The following is a 17,995-nucleotide window of genomic DNA, read 5'->3' on the forward strand; positions in this document are numbered from 1 at the left end:
CCCTAACCCCAAAACCCCACCTCATCTACAGCTTTGACGCTATGGGGCAGTTTAGCATGACCAATCCACCTAACCTGCACATCTTTGGACAGCTGGAGGAAACCCGCGCAGACACGGAGAACGTGCAAACTCCACACAGTCACCCAAGGTAGTTATCGAACCCGCGTCCCCGGTGCTGTGAGGCATCCCTGCTAACTCTGTGCCTTCTTAATGAGTTGGTGGATGAGGCAGATATATAGTTATGTGATGGGGAGGGGGTGTAATTTTATATTTACCCAGGAACAAAACTAGGATTTTTCTGTCCAACATTTCCTGGGTACCTATTCAGGTAAGTTAGTTGGGACTGTCCAAAACTTCCCGTGCAATTCCCCACCAGATCAGTGCATCAGAACTTCCAGGGATCATGGGTCATGTCTCCAACGATCTGGAGATTGGAAGATCTGGGCCCTGGTGTCAAACGTACACTGAGCAGTAATACATGTCAACCGGGCCATTTCCCTCCTCTTCCCCCATGCTCCCAGAAAGTCACATCATTGAAGAACATCAGCTCAACAGCATGAAACGTTGCAGGCAAAGTAGTGATGGGCATCCCTCAGATTTGAATCCATATTTATCTGGAGAAGTGGAAAAATTTTATCTCCGGTTTAATTTCCCTTGCATGGTAATAGCGACTACTCAAAATAATTTATTGTATGGAAAGTGCTTTGGAATATTGCTGAATTTTTGTAAAAAGAGAAAAAAGGGCTTTCTTTCCATTACCAAACCAATTGATGTTTCATTTTCCCCTTGTAAAATTTGCCTAGTCTTAATTTTATATTTTGCCAGAGGAGTTTGTGGTTTGCTCCCAGGTTTCTCAGGCCATGTCTTCAGTTAAAGGATGCATAACAGCAGGCTAAAATGTTTCCCTTCTTTCCTATAGTCAGGAGGGTGGTGGGAGATGACCCATGGCTTCAGGCTGACACTTCCACGGTAACACAGTGTGGAAAATCATGAACTCAGAGCATCATCAGTGTTAATTTTTGAAAACGCTTTTTAAAATTACAGTTTTTCGCAAGATAAATCGGGTGAGATTCTCTGGTCTCCCTCGAAGTGTTTCTTGGTGGCACACCATTGGCCGAAGGTGGGATCTTCAGGTCCCGCCACGGTCAGTGGGATTTCTCATTGGAATCCAACCCACGCTGCCGGGAAACCCACGGCGGTGCTCCGTAGTCAGTGGGACTGGAAGATCTTGCCCATAAGGATGCATTTCTGCACTGGTGACTTGAATTTTATGAAGGGGAACAATATGCCCTTTTAGGCAACCAAACCAATATTGAAAGTAGGGGAAATGTTCCAGTTTTCGGATTTTATAAAATGTGAGATATATTTGCTCCTGTGGACAATGTGTAGCATACGTTCATCAGTTGCACCACAGGAGATGCTGGGCTTGGAATAAGCAGAGAAACATTTCCAAATTAAAAAGGACCGATTCATTCTTGTGTATAACATTAATACTGGTACAATTGTTTAAACGGCAAAATATTTGATTTTCGGGCAGCATGGTGGCGCAGTGGTAGCACTGTGGCCTCACGGCGCCGAGGTCCCAGGTTCGATCCCGGCTCTGGGTCACTGTCCGTGTGGAGTTTGCACATTCTCCCCGTGTTTGTGTGGGTTTCCCCCCCACAACCCAAAAATGTGCAGGCTAGGTGGATTGGCCACGCTAAAATTGCCCCTTAATTGGATAAAATGAATTGGGTACTCTAAAGTTAGAAAAAAAAAATTATTGGATTTTCTAACTCCATAAAGTAAGCATGAATTGGGTTATGTGCTTCTCAAATTGACTACGGACAAAGTTGCAACAAGAAATTTAAGAGTTCAATTACTTACCTTCTATTACTTAGCACTGCGCTTTGGGTCAGCGGGTGTGAAAACCCAGTTGCAAACCGTAGTACGACCATGTAACCTTTACCCAAATAGCGGACTTTCTCCTCATCTACTGTAACAGCACGAATATGCTGAAGCTGTGCTACCACTAGAAATGGAACACCTCAGTTACTGAAATGGAGCTAACAAAGAGAATATTACACAAAAAGTAGACAAATCAATATTACATGAATACACTTCACTAAAATAGAGGGGAGGTGGCATATCAGTAGTTGTAGTCAGTGCAGAGGTAGTGACACAGAAGTAGAGCGCAAAACTATCCTGCAGGACTATGGCTGTCCTGATCAGATCATTGTTCATTTTGTATCAAGCAACCTCACAAAATGGGCCAAAAGCCACCACCTTTTGGACTCGTGAAGTACCCAGCATATCTCAATCACCCTGGAAAGAAAAAGTATCTAAAAGTCACTTTATGCTGCCACTGTACATGGTATTTTCCATTAATGGAATGCTGCCATCAGTCTCAAAGATGTTCTCCCTACCACACAATTGAGCAACAGCACGTGTTAACTTTAGTGCCTGTGCGATGCCAGATAGGTAGGCTGAGTGATTGGATGATAGAATTAAACATTATGTTCCTTCCATTGTCTGCAATAGGCAGAGTACAGATTATACTTAACCAGCCCACTCTTACAAAACCTAAAAAGATGTGATGCTGCAATTGGACAATGTACCTAAACAACCCTGAATGCTCGATTAGCTACATGATCAACCAATTTATGATCAAACAAACGTACAACATGGCTCATTTACGTGACATTCACAGGGAACTTTTCTCTGTAAACAAAAGACCTTGCACATCTTGAAATGCCTGGGAGCTTGATGAGCCATTAATTCCCCTTTGAATCAGCACCCTTTTTTTACTGCAGTAGGAATTGTGATTGTTCGAAATTTGGCATTCTTGCATTTGTCTTGTTGAGTGCAAGACAAAAGGCTTCGCCAACGTGTCTCTCTTTTCAGCAATATCAGTGACTGTTTATTCGTGTTGTAGTGCGATTACTACCTTAGTGCAAAGGTTCATGTTAAGAAGCTAGTCTTGACATTAAAGATCAAATCTTTGTCTTGCGGTAAACCGAACCTGGAGATAAAGTTTAAAAACGTTCATTGGTTGATCTCAGGCGAACCATAGAGGAGGAATTAAGTATTAATTCCTGTTCAGTACAAAATGAGTACTTGTTCACCCCACTTCAACGTGCTTTGTTTTAAGGTTTCTACCACCATGCTCAGAATTGGTCACCACAGCCCAGCCCCCCCCAGTTAACCCTAATTGTTTTGTTTGCAGTAGGAAATATAAATTTGAACTTCACCTTGTTCTTGATCATTTCTCCACATGGTCAGTATCCTTGTATAAAGATTAAAATTTTTAAGAACCGCAATCCCTTTATTCTTGTCAAATATGACTTCCTGAAAAAGCAGGAAACAAACACTAGCATTAAACAAATCAAAAAACAAAAGCTTCACATGACAATCTTATTTCCTACCAATCAGTGTTCAACAGCATGCAAATTTTTAATCCTATTATTTTATATCATATTTATGGACGCATTCTGGAATTATTAAGCCATTAGAGCTTTTCCATTTAAATTTCTGACATTAGCCAATATTCAGCTAACATTTTTGTTAGCTCATACGTGGGTTTGAGTAGGGTGATCATGGCTCGGCACAACATTGAGGGCCGAAGGGCCTGTTCTGTGCTGTACTGTTCTATGTTCTATTTAACTATTAACTGTTATATTACACTTTGTGGTAATACGTCATTACTCTGCCTCATAATCCAGAATGGTCTGATGAGTTGATTATAAAGAAACTACCAATCTTTAACTTGAAGCAAAACTGATTTATTGAATAACGATTAAATTAAATATAGAGTTTGCACACTCTACAGAGCTATACCTATTAGTAAAGCAAGATTGAGTCTATTAAACATTAATCTATAATCTAGAATAAACTAATCATGGCCTTATGCTACTTCTCTAATCTAAATTTGTCCTTGAGCGGTGATCAATCGCTCTCCTCTGCTAATACTTAACTACCCAATTAGTTAACTATTAACTAACCAAGATTCCCAGAGGTCTGATATTTATATTGGGAACTGGTGGTGCCCTCTAGCGCTTGAACTACACCGAGATGTATATACTGATACACCTATATACAGATCATTATATTAACTTATTAAATATTATCTTGGCAGACAGAATCTCAACTGTAGGTTGGGAGGAATCAAATATTAGCAAACATTATACAAGCAGGTAGATTCATAAAGACTTAAAAGATTTGAAATCACATCACGTTCAGATTTTCGATTTTGAACTAATTCAAATGAACATTTATCTAATTAAATTCGGGTAAGAAGAGGTTAAAAATCACAAATCGTACAAGCTGCTGGAGATACAAATTAGATCTGACAAAGAACATGACCGAGATGATATCTCTCCCATAGCACATCAATTTGACACTTTGATTCATTCCCAGTATGTGGTGTACAGCCACAGATTGCTGGCAAGGCCGGGACTGGTCACCCATCCCCAAATATGGATAGTTTCTAAACTGAGACTTGTTAGGCCACTTCAGAGCTCAGTCAAGAGATAATTCTGTTGATTGGAGATTGAAATTACTTATTGGCCAGAATGGATAAACACAGGTTTCCTTTCCTCAAGAAACTTAAATGAACTGCGAATATTTTTTTAAAATTAAAACAACGATCCAATGGCAATTAAATTGAATCAGGTTTCTCAGGCTGTGTGCAGAATTCAAACTCCTTTTCTGGATTTTATTACTCGTCCAGTAATACATTACCATATACACTGATTAAGGAGACATAATAGTCAAGACCTTCCAATCAGCATTCAGAAACTATTGTCTGGAACAGCTCAATTCATTTGAATCCAGCAGTGTAGTGACTGCCAGGGGAGCAGTTGTTGTCGGTGAAGCCAACAACTTGGGAGGGCAGGAACATGCATAATCAGCATCTCAAAAGGTAAGAAGTGAGTTTGGCACCATCTTAGGCTCCTTTGGTACAACGTATTTTGAAACTTCAAAATGAACACTTGGGTCACATTATATATAAACCATAAATATCCCAATAAATCATTTATAACTATGGAGCTATGTCTTAGACTTAGAACAGTACAGCACAGAACAGGCCCTTCGGCCCTCGATGTTGTGCCGAGCAATGATCACCCTACTTAAACCCACGTAACCCGTATAACCCAACAATCCCCCCCATTAACCTTACACTACGGGCAATTTAGCATGGCCAATCCACCTAACCCGCACATCTTTGGACTGTGGGAGGAAACCGGAGCACCCGGAGAAAACCCACGCACACACAGGGAGGACGTGCAGACTCCACACAGACAGTGACCCAGCCGGGAATCGAACCTGGGACCCTGGAGCTGTGAAGCATTGATGCTAACCACCATGCTACCATGAGGCCCATGATGTCACGGCTGTAATACCCCTAATACTGAAGGCAAGCTTTAAGTATATAAATACTTTCCTACCTCCCATTCTTCCAGGTTTTGTACAGCCACAAATAAGCATCCCACTATGTAGAATAACTTCCATGCCCAACTGTCTGCAAATAACAGATACAAATAAATATTGTTAAATTTCTCATATCTGCCCCATATCAAACTATAAAAGTAAGTAAAGTCGCCATAGTACCAGATGACCATAGGCTGCTTTCCCCTTTGAGGAGAAGAGCTGGCTGGTGGTGGTTTAACCCGAGAATCACCACACCTCAGGCAAGGGGCATGGTTGAGAAGGCGGGGCCTTGATGGATAACCTCAGAATTGAACCTGCGCTGTTGGCCTCGCTCGATTGCAAACCAGCTGTCCAGCCAACTGATCTAAACCAGCCCCCATAACCGTATCAAATGTATCGTCACACCATCCGATCATCTGGTATATTTACACAGTTTGGTATGACAGCTAATATATTTTAGTTTTTAGAACCTCAAAATTAGGTACTCTTATGTTCAATAAGTCACTCTCTTTGATTTAGGCCAACGTACTTTTCAGAAGTCCTGCACCCAGGCTTAAATTTATACCATTCGGTAGAGTCCAAGATTAGTCCAGATGAACTGACAGTCTATTTTGGTTTCCTACTTTCTCGCCGTATAAATTGCACAACTTCTGGTTCGCAACTTTATTCGAAAACTGAACCAGGATCAGAAACCTCTGTGCTGCTTGTACATCTGACTGCCAATAAATCAATTGTCGTCAAGTGATCTAATAGCATCATTTGCTCTTAGATATTGTGCACACGATAATTAAACCTTTTCAAACTAATGCTGCAGAGCAAAGTACAAGTGCTGTACATTGTTATCTCATTTACTGCTGCATCTTTCTTTGTGCCGTTACTGAGCTCAGCCAAATTTATTACATAATATAAATGGAGAAAATTGCCATCTTTAGCATATTCCTTTCAATAAAATGTAAATCAGGCATTACTGCAACTTGCTCATACTTAATTTTGCTCAATTGTGCCCAGTGAGGATGAAAACTCGTCTCTTGTACTTCTAATTTAGGTTGCAAAGTTAGATGAATTTAGAAATCTGTACACAATCTTATAAATGATTGAAAAGCTTTGTTTCACGTCAAGCAAGTTTGTATATAGTTAATTTTGACAACTGCAATCTGCATGCTGTGTTGTCAGAAGTATACAGTAACGGATTGTAAACTTAAATGGACAATCTAGCCTTGACATGCCAAATAATTCAAGACTGAGGGGGAGAATAAAGTTCAAACAAAAACTTCATTTCCCCAGCAGTGATCAATCGATTTCTCTCAGACAGTACTTCGATATGCTGCATGTATTCAGTTTATCACTTTTGCAATTAATTTGAGAACAAGGGTGAATGCGGATCATCTCGACCTGTGCTCCGGGCACACCAGATCACTTGGCATAACAAATATCAGAAAAGCAGGTGAGCCAGAGTGCATGCAAAAGAACCAACCTTCTTTACGCCATTCAAATTACTGGAAGGAAAATGAAATGTGTTTATGCCCGCTGAAGTCAGAAAAACCTTCAATATTACCTCCTTGGTATTGAATGTCCTAACATTTTTAGTTCCTTCACTGTTTGCAAATACCAAATGAGTGATTTGTAACAAGCTGCCAAAAGCTTCACATCTCTTCCTGCTTTATATTCCTCAAAACATTTCTTACATTTCTCCATTCTGCTTGTTTTACCAAATCTTGTGAATTTACACTGAACTTTTTGGATTCCATCCGTCACCTCTGCATATTGACCTAACCTTTCCAGGTTGAGAGATGATTGCTAATGTTTATTAATTATTTCATGGGATGAGAGCGTCGATGACAAAGCCATCATTTATTGCCCATCCCTAATTGCCCTTTAACTGAGTGGCTTGTCGGGCCATTTCAGAGGGCATTTAGAAGTCAACCACGCTGCTGTGGAGTCACATGTAGGCCAGACCAGGTAAAGACAGATTTCCTTCCCTAAAGACATTAGTAAACCAGATGGATTTTTACAGCAATTGACAATGGTTTCATGGTCATCACTAGACTCTACATTCAGATTTTTTAAAAATTGAATTCAAATTTCACCATCTGCCATGGTAGGATTCGACCCCGAGTCGTGGATGGATTATTCGTCCAGTGACAATACCACTACGCCATGGCCTCTGAATGGTTGAAACTATATACTTATTGTTTTTAAATTAGTAAAAGGAGAAATATACAAAATGATTATACTCTGACATTTCTTACCTGAACTGTAGTAAGCAGCAGCTAGACCAATAGAACCAATTCCTACAGAAGAGAAAAGAACAATTTCACTGTTAACTATTTTTGTTGTGAACTTGTATAGCTTTCGTCATGACGTCCTTCAGTAATTTACATTAAATTCACCTACCAACCTTTCCAACATTAATTATATATAATTGTTAAAGATTTTAATCAATACATCTCAAAACGATTTCACATAATTAATTATTTTTTTAATATATATTTTTATTAAGGCATTTATAAGTAATGAATTCATTTTAAGATGTGCAGGAAAATGTTGCACTTGGAGACAATATGGAGACAAATGACCAGTTAACTTTTTTTTTTAAATTGAGTACCCAATAATTTTTTTCCAATTAAGGGGCAATTTAGCGTGGCTAATCCACCTAGTCTGCACATCTTTGGGTTACGGGGACGAAACCCACGCAAACACGGGGAGAATGTGCAAACTCCACACGAACAGTGACCCAGAGCCAGGATCGAACCTGGGACCTCAGTGCCATGAGGGTGCAGGCTAACCCACTGTGCCACCACGCTGCCCCCAGTTAATTTTTTTTTAGTTAATGATGGAATGTTGATCAAGACATCCAGAAAATTCTCCCTCTTCCTTGAGGAATCCATTTTGTCCTTTTTTTTTTTAAATTTAGATTACCCAATTCTTTTTTAGCATGGTCAATCCACCTAACCTGCACATAGAACAGTACAGCACAGAACAGGCCCTTCGGCCCTCAATGTTGTGCCGAGCAATGATCACCCTACTCAAACCCACGTATCCACCCTGTACCCGTAACCCAACAACCCCCCCTTAACCTTACTTTTTAGGACGCTACGGGCAATTTAGCATGGCCAATCCACCTAACCCGCACATCTTTGGACTGTGGGAGGAAACCGGAGCACCCGGAGGAAACCCACGCACACACGGGGAGGACGTGCAGACTCCGCACAGACAGTGACCCAGCCGGGAATCGAACCGGGGACCCTGGAGCTGTGAAGCATTTATGCTAACCACCATGCTACCGTGCTGCCCTTTCCCATGGAATCCATAATGTTCACCAGAACTAGTAGAAGAGGTAAATCAGATCAGGTTTAAATGTATCAGTCACAAAACAGCTCAACCAACAAGGCAGAACTGGCTCAGTACTGCACTGACGTCTGGTTCTGGGACTTGAAGCCATGCTTTTACGATCCAGAAATGAATGTGTCACCAACCAACGCAAGGCACTTTCATTATTACGGACTCACCAACCAACACGGACCAGGACCTAACACCTGGAGATCTCTTTAGGTGAAGGATCGAATCTGTTCGCTCCTCAACAACCATGTAAGCCATCTCTACAAAAAGCAAAACTCAAAATGTGGGCTACAATTCTTGAATGATGCTTGCAAATGGATCTGCAATTCAAACACAAAGTGGCAACAATGAAAAATTGTAAAGGAAATGTAATAAAAAGCAATTGCAAATAATGTTCTAGGTCTCCGTAATAACAAGGAATAACATTAGCAGCATTAAATAATTTAATTTTTCTTGCATTTACAGAAGTGGTATATGCTTCCAGTCAGCCATGAATCTAACAATTCATGTATTTAACATCACTCTGCAGCTTCTGAAGACAGCCATGGCTTCCGAAGACATCCACAACAGCAAGCATTTTTTAAAAACTAATACTGGAGGGAAATGCATTGTATAAACAGATGATAGGTAACATGTTATGAAAAATGAAATTTCAATTTTCAAGTCAATGCAATTCATCTCATGCTACAGTACATACTAATTAATTCAGCTAATCCCACTCGATGCTGGTACAATTAATTGCCGACCACTTGTAACGGTACTATTTTATAGATGGTTACTGACATTACATTGGAGGAGGATTGTGGTGGCTCAAGACAAACACGGAAAGCTTCCAGTAGTTAACAGAGTGTTTATTGATGAACGGTAAAGGTAGATAAATAACAGACACGGAATACAATATAACAGGACAAATCACTTCAGCTCTGCCGTCCACACAGGACGGGGTCCTACTCCCAGGGCACGGTGCAAACTCTCCATTGGCTGGAATTTGCACGCTCCCGCACATTGGCTCCGAGCCTGCCAAGCCAGCTCCCTTAAAAGAGGCTATGCTACCAAAAGGATCAATTCCATTTCTACAAAAGCCTAGACCCATATATACGAAGCATGCTACAATGAGGTATATAATAAATGTTAGTAGATGACATAAATCAAACAAGAATATAACTTTATACTTCGAGAAAATTTATACTTAGAGAAGTTTGATTCGGCTCTGTTCCTTCATTACTTTGTCACTTTAATAATGAAGTTGCAGACTTCCAGTGACGACCATGGAGTGAGTGGTCGCACATTTGATGGCTCCCGCTCATGGCGGTTTCTCGGACTTTTTCCCCAGTTAATAGGTGGGTGAGAGGTGAAATAAAAGGTGCAGGAGAGTGAGGGGAAGAGATTGACCCTCTGGTGTATGGAGCAGAGGGCCAAAATTGATCAAAAAGAGGGAATCAGTCGGTTGGAGCTGGTACAGTGCCTGTGACACGCGTGGAGATGGCAGAGGGGCAAGGAGCGGCCCTGCTGGCTCAGTGGTCAATGGACCAACTGGTGAGCTTCTTAAATGAGAATTTCACCCTGAAACAGAAGGAGTCTGGAGGACCTGGCCCGGGCAGCGGATTCATTCAGGGCGGTGGTTGTCTGTGAGGAAACAAAGTTGGCAGCCCAGGGTCAGGCGATCCAGAAGATGGAGGAGGCGGTGATGGTGAACACGAGGAGCAGTTTGCCTTGATGGCAGTGGAGATGAGGCTGATGCGCGATCAGCAGAAGCGACTCCAGGAGAAGGTCGAGGACCTAGAGAACCGGTCACGCAGGCAGAATACAAGGGTCGTGGGCCTGGCAGAGGGGAGTGAAGGAGCCAATGCTGGCTGCCGGTGCATACGTGGGGCGTATGCTGGAGAAGCTGCGTTTGCACGTCCGTTGGAGGTGGATCAAGCGCACAGGGCGCCAATGAGGAAGCCCCAGGGGAACGAGTTGCCAAGGGCGATGGTGGTGTGGCTCCACCACTTCCTGGACAAGGAAATAATTATGAGGTGGGCCAGGCAGACGAGGCGCTGCACCTGGGAGGGCAGTGAAATCCGAGCGCACCAGGACCTGGGTGCAAAGTTGGCCAAGAGGAGAAGGAGCTTCAACAAGGTCAAGGCAGCCCTCTACAAGAAGGGGGTAAAGTTTGGACTACTGTACCTGGCACATCGGTGGGTGACCTACGAAGGTCGGGAATTGTACTTTGGCTCAACGGAGGAGGTGGTAGAATTTGTCAGAGACAATGAACTGGCAGGAGAAGGTGGAGCTTGAACTTTGGTGGAGATGCTGTGCTGTTGCGGTTAACTTATGTTTGGGGCGGTTTCTTTTTCGGCTTCCAGTTTGTTCTTTATCCTTTGTTAAAGTTGGTCTTTTGTTTGTTTTTTTTGCACTAATGGCCGCCAGGCTAGCTGGGCGGGCTAGTTCACGGCAGCGCAAGCGGGGGGGGGGTGGGGGGGGGGGGGGGGATTACTGCTGACTGGGGAACGGTATTTTAAAAAAGTGCAAGGGGAGGAGGATCGATGACGGTGGGCACCCTGGGGAGATGCAGGACACAGGCTGTAGGCTAACCCAAGAGGGCCTATGGTTGATTGGCAGGGGAGGGGGGTGCCCCCCTACCAGGCTGGTCATGTGGAACGTGCGAGGATTGAATGGGCCAGTCAAGAGGGCCGGTGTGTTTGCACAGATAGACGATTGAATGTGGATGTGGCCATGTTACAAGAGACGTACCTGAAGGTGGGGGACAAGATTAGGCCAAGGAGGGGATGGTTGGACAAGTGTTTCATTCAGGGCTGGATTTTAAAACAAAGGGGGTTCAGTTCGAGGTGGGAAATATAGTGGCGGACTCTGGGGGTGGTGGGGGTGATAGTTATGGTAAGCAGGAAATTGGAGGGGATGCTGGTGGTGTCAGTAAACATCTATGCCCCGAACTAGGATGGCGTGAAATTTAGGAGATGGGTGCTGGGGAAGATTCCGGAACTGGACTCTCATCGGCTGATTACCGGGGGGGGGGGGGGGGGGGGGTGACTTTAACACTGTCACGGATCCGAAACTGGACCGGTCGAGCTCGAGGTCATGGAGGGTATATGGAGCACATTGGGGGGGGTGGATCCATGGAGATTTGGGAGGCCGAGGGCGAAATAATTTTTATTTTACTCCCATGTGCACAAGGTGTACTCCCGTATAAATTTTATTGTGCTGGATAAGATGTTGGCGGGGTGGTGGATGTTGAGTATTCGGCGGATTTATGAGTGAGTAAGGGAGGGGGGGGGGGGGAGCGTCCATAATGGAGACTGGATGTGGGACTGTTAGCAGAGGAACAGGTGAGCGGGTGAGGAGGACCATCCGGGGGTATGTTGAGATTAATGACACAGGGGGTGCTTCGGCAGGTACGGTTTGGGAGGCACTGAAAAGCAGTGGTCAGGGGGGAGTTTATTTTGATTTGTCACACAGAAAAGGCTGAACAGGTAGAGATAGAAAGGCTAGTGCAGGAAATCCAGCAGTTGGACAGGAGATATGCAGAGGCCCCAGAAGAAGGGCTGTTAAAGGAACGCCAGAGTGTGCAAATGGAATTTGGGTAGTTATCCACGGGTAAGGCAATAGGGCAGTTGTGAAGGGCAAGAGGGGCAGTATAGAAGAATGGGGAGAAGGCGAGCAGGATGCTAGCGCACGAGTTGAGGAAGCAGGAGGCAGAGAGAGAAATTGGGAAAGTGCAGGACACAGGAGGGAACACAGTCTTGGGCTCGATGGGGGTGAATGGGGTGTTTGGGAAGTTTTAATAGCAAATTGCACAAGTCGGAACCCCCAGCTGGGGTTTCTGGGAGGCTTGGAGTTCCTTAAGGTTGATGAGGAGCTGGTGGGGGGGCTTTGGAGCCCTAATTGGGCTTGTAGATGTAGTAGAGGGGCTGGAAGCGATACAATAGGGTAAGGCTCCGGGACTGGACAGGTACCCAGTGGAATTTTACAAGAAAATTAGGGCCACTGTTGGTAAGGGCCTTCAATGAAGCAAAGGAGTTGGGAGTGCTCCACAGGAGAGGAACAGGCCCTTTGGCCCTCCAAGCCTGCGCCGATCACAGGCATCGATCTCCCTCCTTTTAAAATGGATAAGGATCCGGAAAATTGTGGGTCGTATAGGCCTATCTCCCTGTTAAATGTGGATGCCAAATTATTGCCGAAGGTTCTGGCCACAAGAATCGAGGACTGCGTCCCAGGGGTAATAGTGGAGGACCAGACAGGGTTCGTTAAGGGGTGGCATTTGGCGACCAACATTAGGAGGTTACTCAATTTAATTATGATGCCTCCAGAGGGGCGCGAGGTTGAGGTGATGGTGGCCATTGATGCAGAGAAGGCCTTTGATCGGGTGGCGTGGGAATACTTATGCGAGGTCCTGGGGCCATTCGGGTTTGGACAGGGTCTTGTGGGTTGAGTTCGGTGCTCTACCAGGCACCGGTGGGGAGTGGGCAGACGAATCGGGTGAGATCGAACTACTTCAGGTTGTACCAGGGGACGAGGCACTGTTGTTCACCTTGGCTATAGAGCTGTTGGCATTGGCACGGAGAATGTCAAGGGTCTGGCAGCGGATAGTACGGTGGGGGGTGGAACACAGGGTCTTGCTCTACGCGGGTGATCTGCTTCTGTATGTATCAGACCCACTGGGGGGAGTTGGAGAGATTATGGGGATATTAGAGGAATTCGGCCGATTTACGGGATACAAATTGAATATGAGCAGTGGAGAGGTCTTTGCGATCCAGGCGAGGGGGCAGAAGAGGAGGAGATTGGTTGAGATGCCGTTCAAGGTTGTGGGAAAGGGCAGCACAGTGGCACAGTGGTTAGCATTGCTGCCTACGGCGCTGAGGACCTGGGTTCGAATCCCGGCCCTGGGTCACTGTCCGTGTGGAGTTTGAACATTCTCCCCGTGTCTGCGTGGGTTTCGCCCCCACAACCCAAAGGTGTGTAGGGTAGGCGGATTGGCCATGCTAAATTGCCCCTTAATTGGAAAAAAATAATTGGGTACTCTAAATTTATTTTAAAAAAGGTTGTGAGGAGACTTCCGGTGGCGGCGATGTCCGCGTGAGCCGCACATTCGGCGGGCTCTCACTCCGGCGGGGCTTAACAGCTGATTCCCCGCGATAGTGGGACCACGGGGGCAGCATAAAGGCTGCCGGGAACAGAAGAGGAGAGCGGGCTGCAGCAGATGAAAGTGTGGGAGGCCAGCAGGTGAGGAGGAAGGAGAGAGAGAGAGAAACGGAGACAAGGAGGAAGCTGACCTGAAGGGTAAGATGGCGGACCCACGGACCTTCCTTCCTCCAGGACAAAGAAAAAAAGTTTGGAGTTGCTGAGGAGGGACACCTTGGACCCACTTCAGATGCCCAGGAGGTAAAATTTAAGGAGCTGGGCGAAGGAAGGCGGCAGCGAAGGTGCAGAGGAGCGGGCTGCGGCACATGGAACAGCGGGATTCCAGAAGGCAGAAGAAGAAGGAGACAAAGGGACAGAGACAAGGACCTGAAGAAAATTACCTGGGACCTAAGATGGCGGACACACGGACCCCGGACTCAGCAATCCAGCTGGCGCTGGATAACATGCTCCAGGTAATGAAGTCCAGTTTTGAAGCGCTGAAGCGGGACAGCTTGGATCCAATCCAGAAAGCGGTGGATCAGCTGAACCAGAGGCTGGACGCCCAGGATGTTAAAGTTAAGGAGCTGGGAGAGGCGGTGGAGGAGCAGGCGGATGCGCAAACGGTTGCAGCGCTGGAAGTGGACGGCCTGAAAGAGCGGCAGAGAAGACTGCTGGACAGAGTGGAGGAGCTGGAGAATAGAGTCCGCAGGAACAATCTGAGGATGGTCGGCCTCCTGGAGGGGGCTGAGGGAGCTGATGCTGCAGCGTTTGTAGCAGACCTGCTGAAGCAGCTGATGGGGGCCGAAGCCTTTCCGCGACCGCTGGAGCTGGAGGGGGCACACAGAGTGCAGGCAAGGCAGGGGCGGCCGGGCGGACCCCCCGCCCGATGGTGATTAGGTTCCACAGGTTCGTGGACAAGGAGCGGGTGCTGCAGTGGGCAAAGAGCGCCAGGAGCAGCACGTGGAACAACAGTGTTCTCCGCATTTATCAGGACCTAAGCCAGGAGGTGGCTCGGCGGCGAGCAGCCTTTAAGAATGTCAAGGAGGTGCTGTTCAAGAAGCATGTGAAGTTTGGTCTGCTGTTCCCAGCTCGGCTATGGGTCACGCACCAGGGTCAACACCACTACTTCTCCGAGCCCGAAGAAGCGATGGATTTTGTGAGGGACCTGGGGCTGGTCCCGAAAGGAGGCCCCAAGGACGCGAGTTAGGGCCCGAGGATTTCTGTGGGAAGGAACGCCGAATGTGCCTGGATTGCTGCTCAACGGTTTGCTGGGCCAAAGGGGCCAAGCGGAACATTTGAGACTCTTTCCTTTGTTCATGGACATTTATGTGCTTTTTCTCTTTTTTCTGTGTTTTTTTTTTTTTTCCTGTTTGGGCTGGTTTGTGCTTTTTGTGCAGCTCGCGGAAGACACTGGAGCCGGCTTGCCCCAGTGGGTGGGGAGGAGGACGGGGAAACAAGGGGAATGGGACAGGAAGGCGCCGGAGTGTTGAGTCACCGGGCTAGCAGATTGGCTAGTCAAGGAAGTCAGATGGGGGGGGGGGGGGGGGGGGGGGAGTTACAGCCAGTAGATGGCAGGGGAGGGGGAGTTGTTCTGCTGACGGGAGAGGGACTTGAAATAAGCACTGGAAAGGAGGTCGAGGGTGGAGGCAGCCAAAGGGCGGGCCAGGAATGGCGCGACGCACGGGTCAGGGGCCGGCCCGAGAAAGGCTATGGCTGACCGGCGGGGTGGGATGTGCCCCCCGACCAGGCTGATCACCTGGAACGTCAAGGGACTGAATGGGCCGGTTAAGAGGGCGCGGGTGTTCGCGCACTTGCGGGCCCTGAGGGCGGACGTAATTATGTAGCAGGAGACACATCTGAAAGTGTCAGGCCAGACCAGGCTAAGGAAGGGCTGGATTAGCTAGGTCTTCCACTCGGACTTGGACTCGAAGTCCAGAGGGGTGGCAATCATGATCAACGAGCACGTGCAATTTGAGGCAGAGGGCATATCCGCAGACAGGGGGGGGCAGATACCTGATGGTACGGGGCAGACTGGAGGGGAGAAGAGTGGTGCTGGTGAATATATATGCCCCGAACTGGAATGACGTGGACTTCATTAAAAGAGTGCTGGGGAAGATCCCGGACTTGGATTCTCGCAGGCTATTAATGGGAGGGGACTTTAACATGGTCCTTGACCCGACTTTGGATCGGTTGTGTCCCAGAACGTGTAGACTCTCAGCAACGGCAAGGGAGCTGAAAGGGTTTATGGAGCAAATGGGGGCAGTGGACCCCTGGAGAGAGGGACAGCCAACAGGAAGGGGCTACTCGTTTTACTCGCACGTCCATAAAGTATATTCCAGGATAGATTTCTTTGTACTAAGCAGGGACTGTATGGGGGAGGTAAAGAACACGGAATACTCAGCAATTACCATTTCAGACCATGCCCCGCATTGGGTGGACCTGCAGTTCGGGGGAGCGAGCTATCAACGCCCGCAATGGAGGCTAGATGTGGGACTGCTGTCGGAGGAGGGGATCTGCGAGAGGCTTCGGAAATCTATAAAAAATTACCTGCAGGTGAATGACACTGGGGAGGTCTCAGCGGCGACCGTGTGGGAGGCGCTAAAGGCAGTAGTGCGGGGGGAGCTGATTTCAATTGGGGCCCACAGAGCCAAGGCAGACCGGGCAGAGATGGATAGATTGGTCAGGGAAATGGGTCAGATAGATGAAGAGCACGCGGAGTCCCCGGGGGAGGTTTTACTCAGGGAGAGGCAGAGACTACAGGCGGAACTGGGGGCACTATCCACGAGCAGGGCCGTGGAACAGCTTAGGAAGGCGAGGGGAGTGGTGTACGAGCATGGGAAAAAGGCTAGCAGACTGTTAGCGCAGCAACTCAGGAGGAGGGAGGCGGCCAGGGAAATAGGTAGAGTGATGGACGAGGGGGGGCGCAAAATGGAGGATCCGGCAGAATTGAATAGGGTATTCCGGGACTTCTATCGTAAGCTGTACACTTCGGAGCCGCCGGAAGAACAGGAGGGGATGAAAAGGTTTCTGGACGGGTTAACATTCCCAACAATTGGGGGGGGGAGGGGGGGGGGGGGGGGAGTGGAAGAGCTGGGGGCCCCGATTAGAGTAGAGGAGGTATTGGGGGGCCTAAAGGCCATGCAGTCGGGGAAGTCCCCGGGGCCGGATGGATACCCAGTAGAGTTTTATAGGAAGTTCTCTGAGCTGGTGGGCCCGCTCTTGGCGAGGGTTTTCAATGAGGCAAGGGACAGAGGGACCCTGCCGCTGACAATGTCACAAGCCACCATATCTCTGATATTGAAGCGGGGTAAAGACCCGGAGGTGTGCGGGTCCTACAGGCCAATCTCCCTGATTAATGTAGACGCCAAGCTCCTGGCAAAGGTACTGGCGGGTAAAATGGAGGACTGTGTACCGGAGGTGATTGGGGAGGATCAAACGGGGTTCGTGAAAGGTAGGCAGCTGGCGGCCAATCTGAGGAGATTGCTCAATGTGATAATGATGCCCCCGGCGGGTAGAGAGGTGGAGGTAGTGGTGGCAATGGACGCCGAGAAGGCCTTTGACCGGGTGGAGTGGGACTATCTATGGGAGGTGCTCGGACGGTTTGGGTTCGGGGAGGGACTGGTGGATTGGATCAAATTATTATATCAGGCCCCGAGGGCCAGTGTCAGGACCAACAGAGAAGTGTCGGAGTACTTTAGGTTGTACCGAGGGACCAGACAGGGCTGCCCGCTCTCCCCGCTGCTGTTTACGCTGGCCATAGAGCCGCTGGCGATTGCGCTGAGAGCCGCAGAGGGTTGGAAGGGGATGGTGAGGGGCGGGGTTGAACACAGGGTTTCTCTTTATGCAGACGACCTGCTCCTGTACGTGTCGGACCCAGTGGCCGGGATGGGAACTATACTGGGAATGCTGAGGGAGTTCGGCCAGTTCTCAGGATACAAATTAAATACGGTCAAGAGTGAAATGTTTGTGGTCCAGGCAAGGGGCCAGGAGAACAGATTGAGAGGGCTACCGTTTAGGCTAGTTGAGGAAAATTTCCGGTATTTGGGAATCCAGGTGGCACGAGACTGGGGCAGGCTGCATAAGTTAAATTTGGCCAGGGTGGTGGAGCAAATGAAGGGAGAGTTTC

The 17,995-nt window shown here is 47.2% G+C and overlaps 2 protein-coding genes across 8 annotated transcripts in view; one reads left to right on the plus strand and one right to left on the minus strand.

The window, feature by feature from the left end:
- Positions 1-9,421, plus strand: part of LOC119953164 (hexosaminidase D-like) — a 60,539-nt gene extending 51,118 nt beyond the window's left edge. For 4 of the 6 annotated variants that reach the window (XM_038777103.1, XM_038777102.1, XM_038777107.1 and 1 more), the window contains exon 14: positions 9,214-9,375. In XM_038777103.1, coding sequence (XP_038633031.1) covers positions 9,214-9,364 — 151 coding nt within the window. In that variant the 3' untranslated portion in view covers positions 9,365-9,375. Of the gene's footprint in view, positions 1-9,213 lie in introns of all 6 variants that reach the window. The other 2 variants (XM_038777101.1, XM_038777106.1) reach the window with 2 other exon arrangements.
- The window catches only part of LOC119953167 (cytochrome b-245 chaperone 1), a 29,376-nt gene that overhangs the window by 1,797 nt on the left and 9,584 nt on the right, over positions 1-17,995 (minus strand). For both annotated transcript variants that reach the window (XM_038777117.1, XM_038777116.1), the window contains 5 exons: positions 8,919-9,068; positions 7,659-7,700; positions 5,427-5,500; positions 3,231-3,327; positions 1,867-2,011 (listed from right to left, as the gene is read on the minus strand). In XM_038777117.1, the coding sequence (XP_038633045.1) occupies positions 1,867-2,011; positions 3,231-3,327; positions 5,427-5,500; positions 7,659-7,700; positions 8,919-9,006 (446 nt within the window). In that variant the 5' untranslated portion in view covers positions 9,007-9,068. The remainder of the gene's footprint in view (positions 1-1,866; positions 2,012-3,230; positions 3,328-5,426; positions 5,501-7,658; positions 7,701-8,918; positions 9,069-17,995) is intronic.

Source organism: Scyliorhinus canicula, chromosome 18 (assembly GCF_902713615.1).
Source record: "Scyliorhinus canicula chromosome 18, sScyCan1.1, whole genome shotgun sequence".
NCBI classification, from domain to species: domain Eukaryota; kingdom Metazoa; phylum Chordata; class Chondrichthyes; order Carcharhiniformes; family Scyliorhinidae; genus Scyliorhinus; species Scyliorhinus canicula.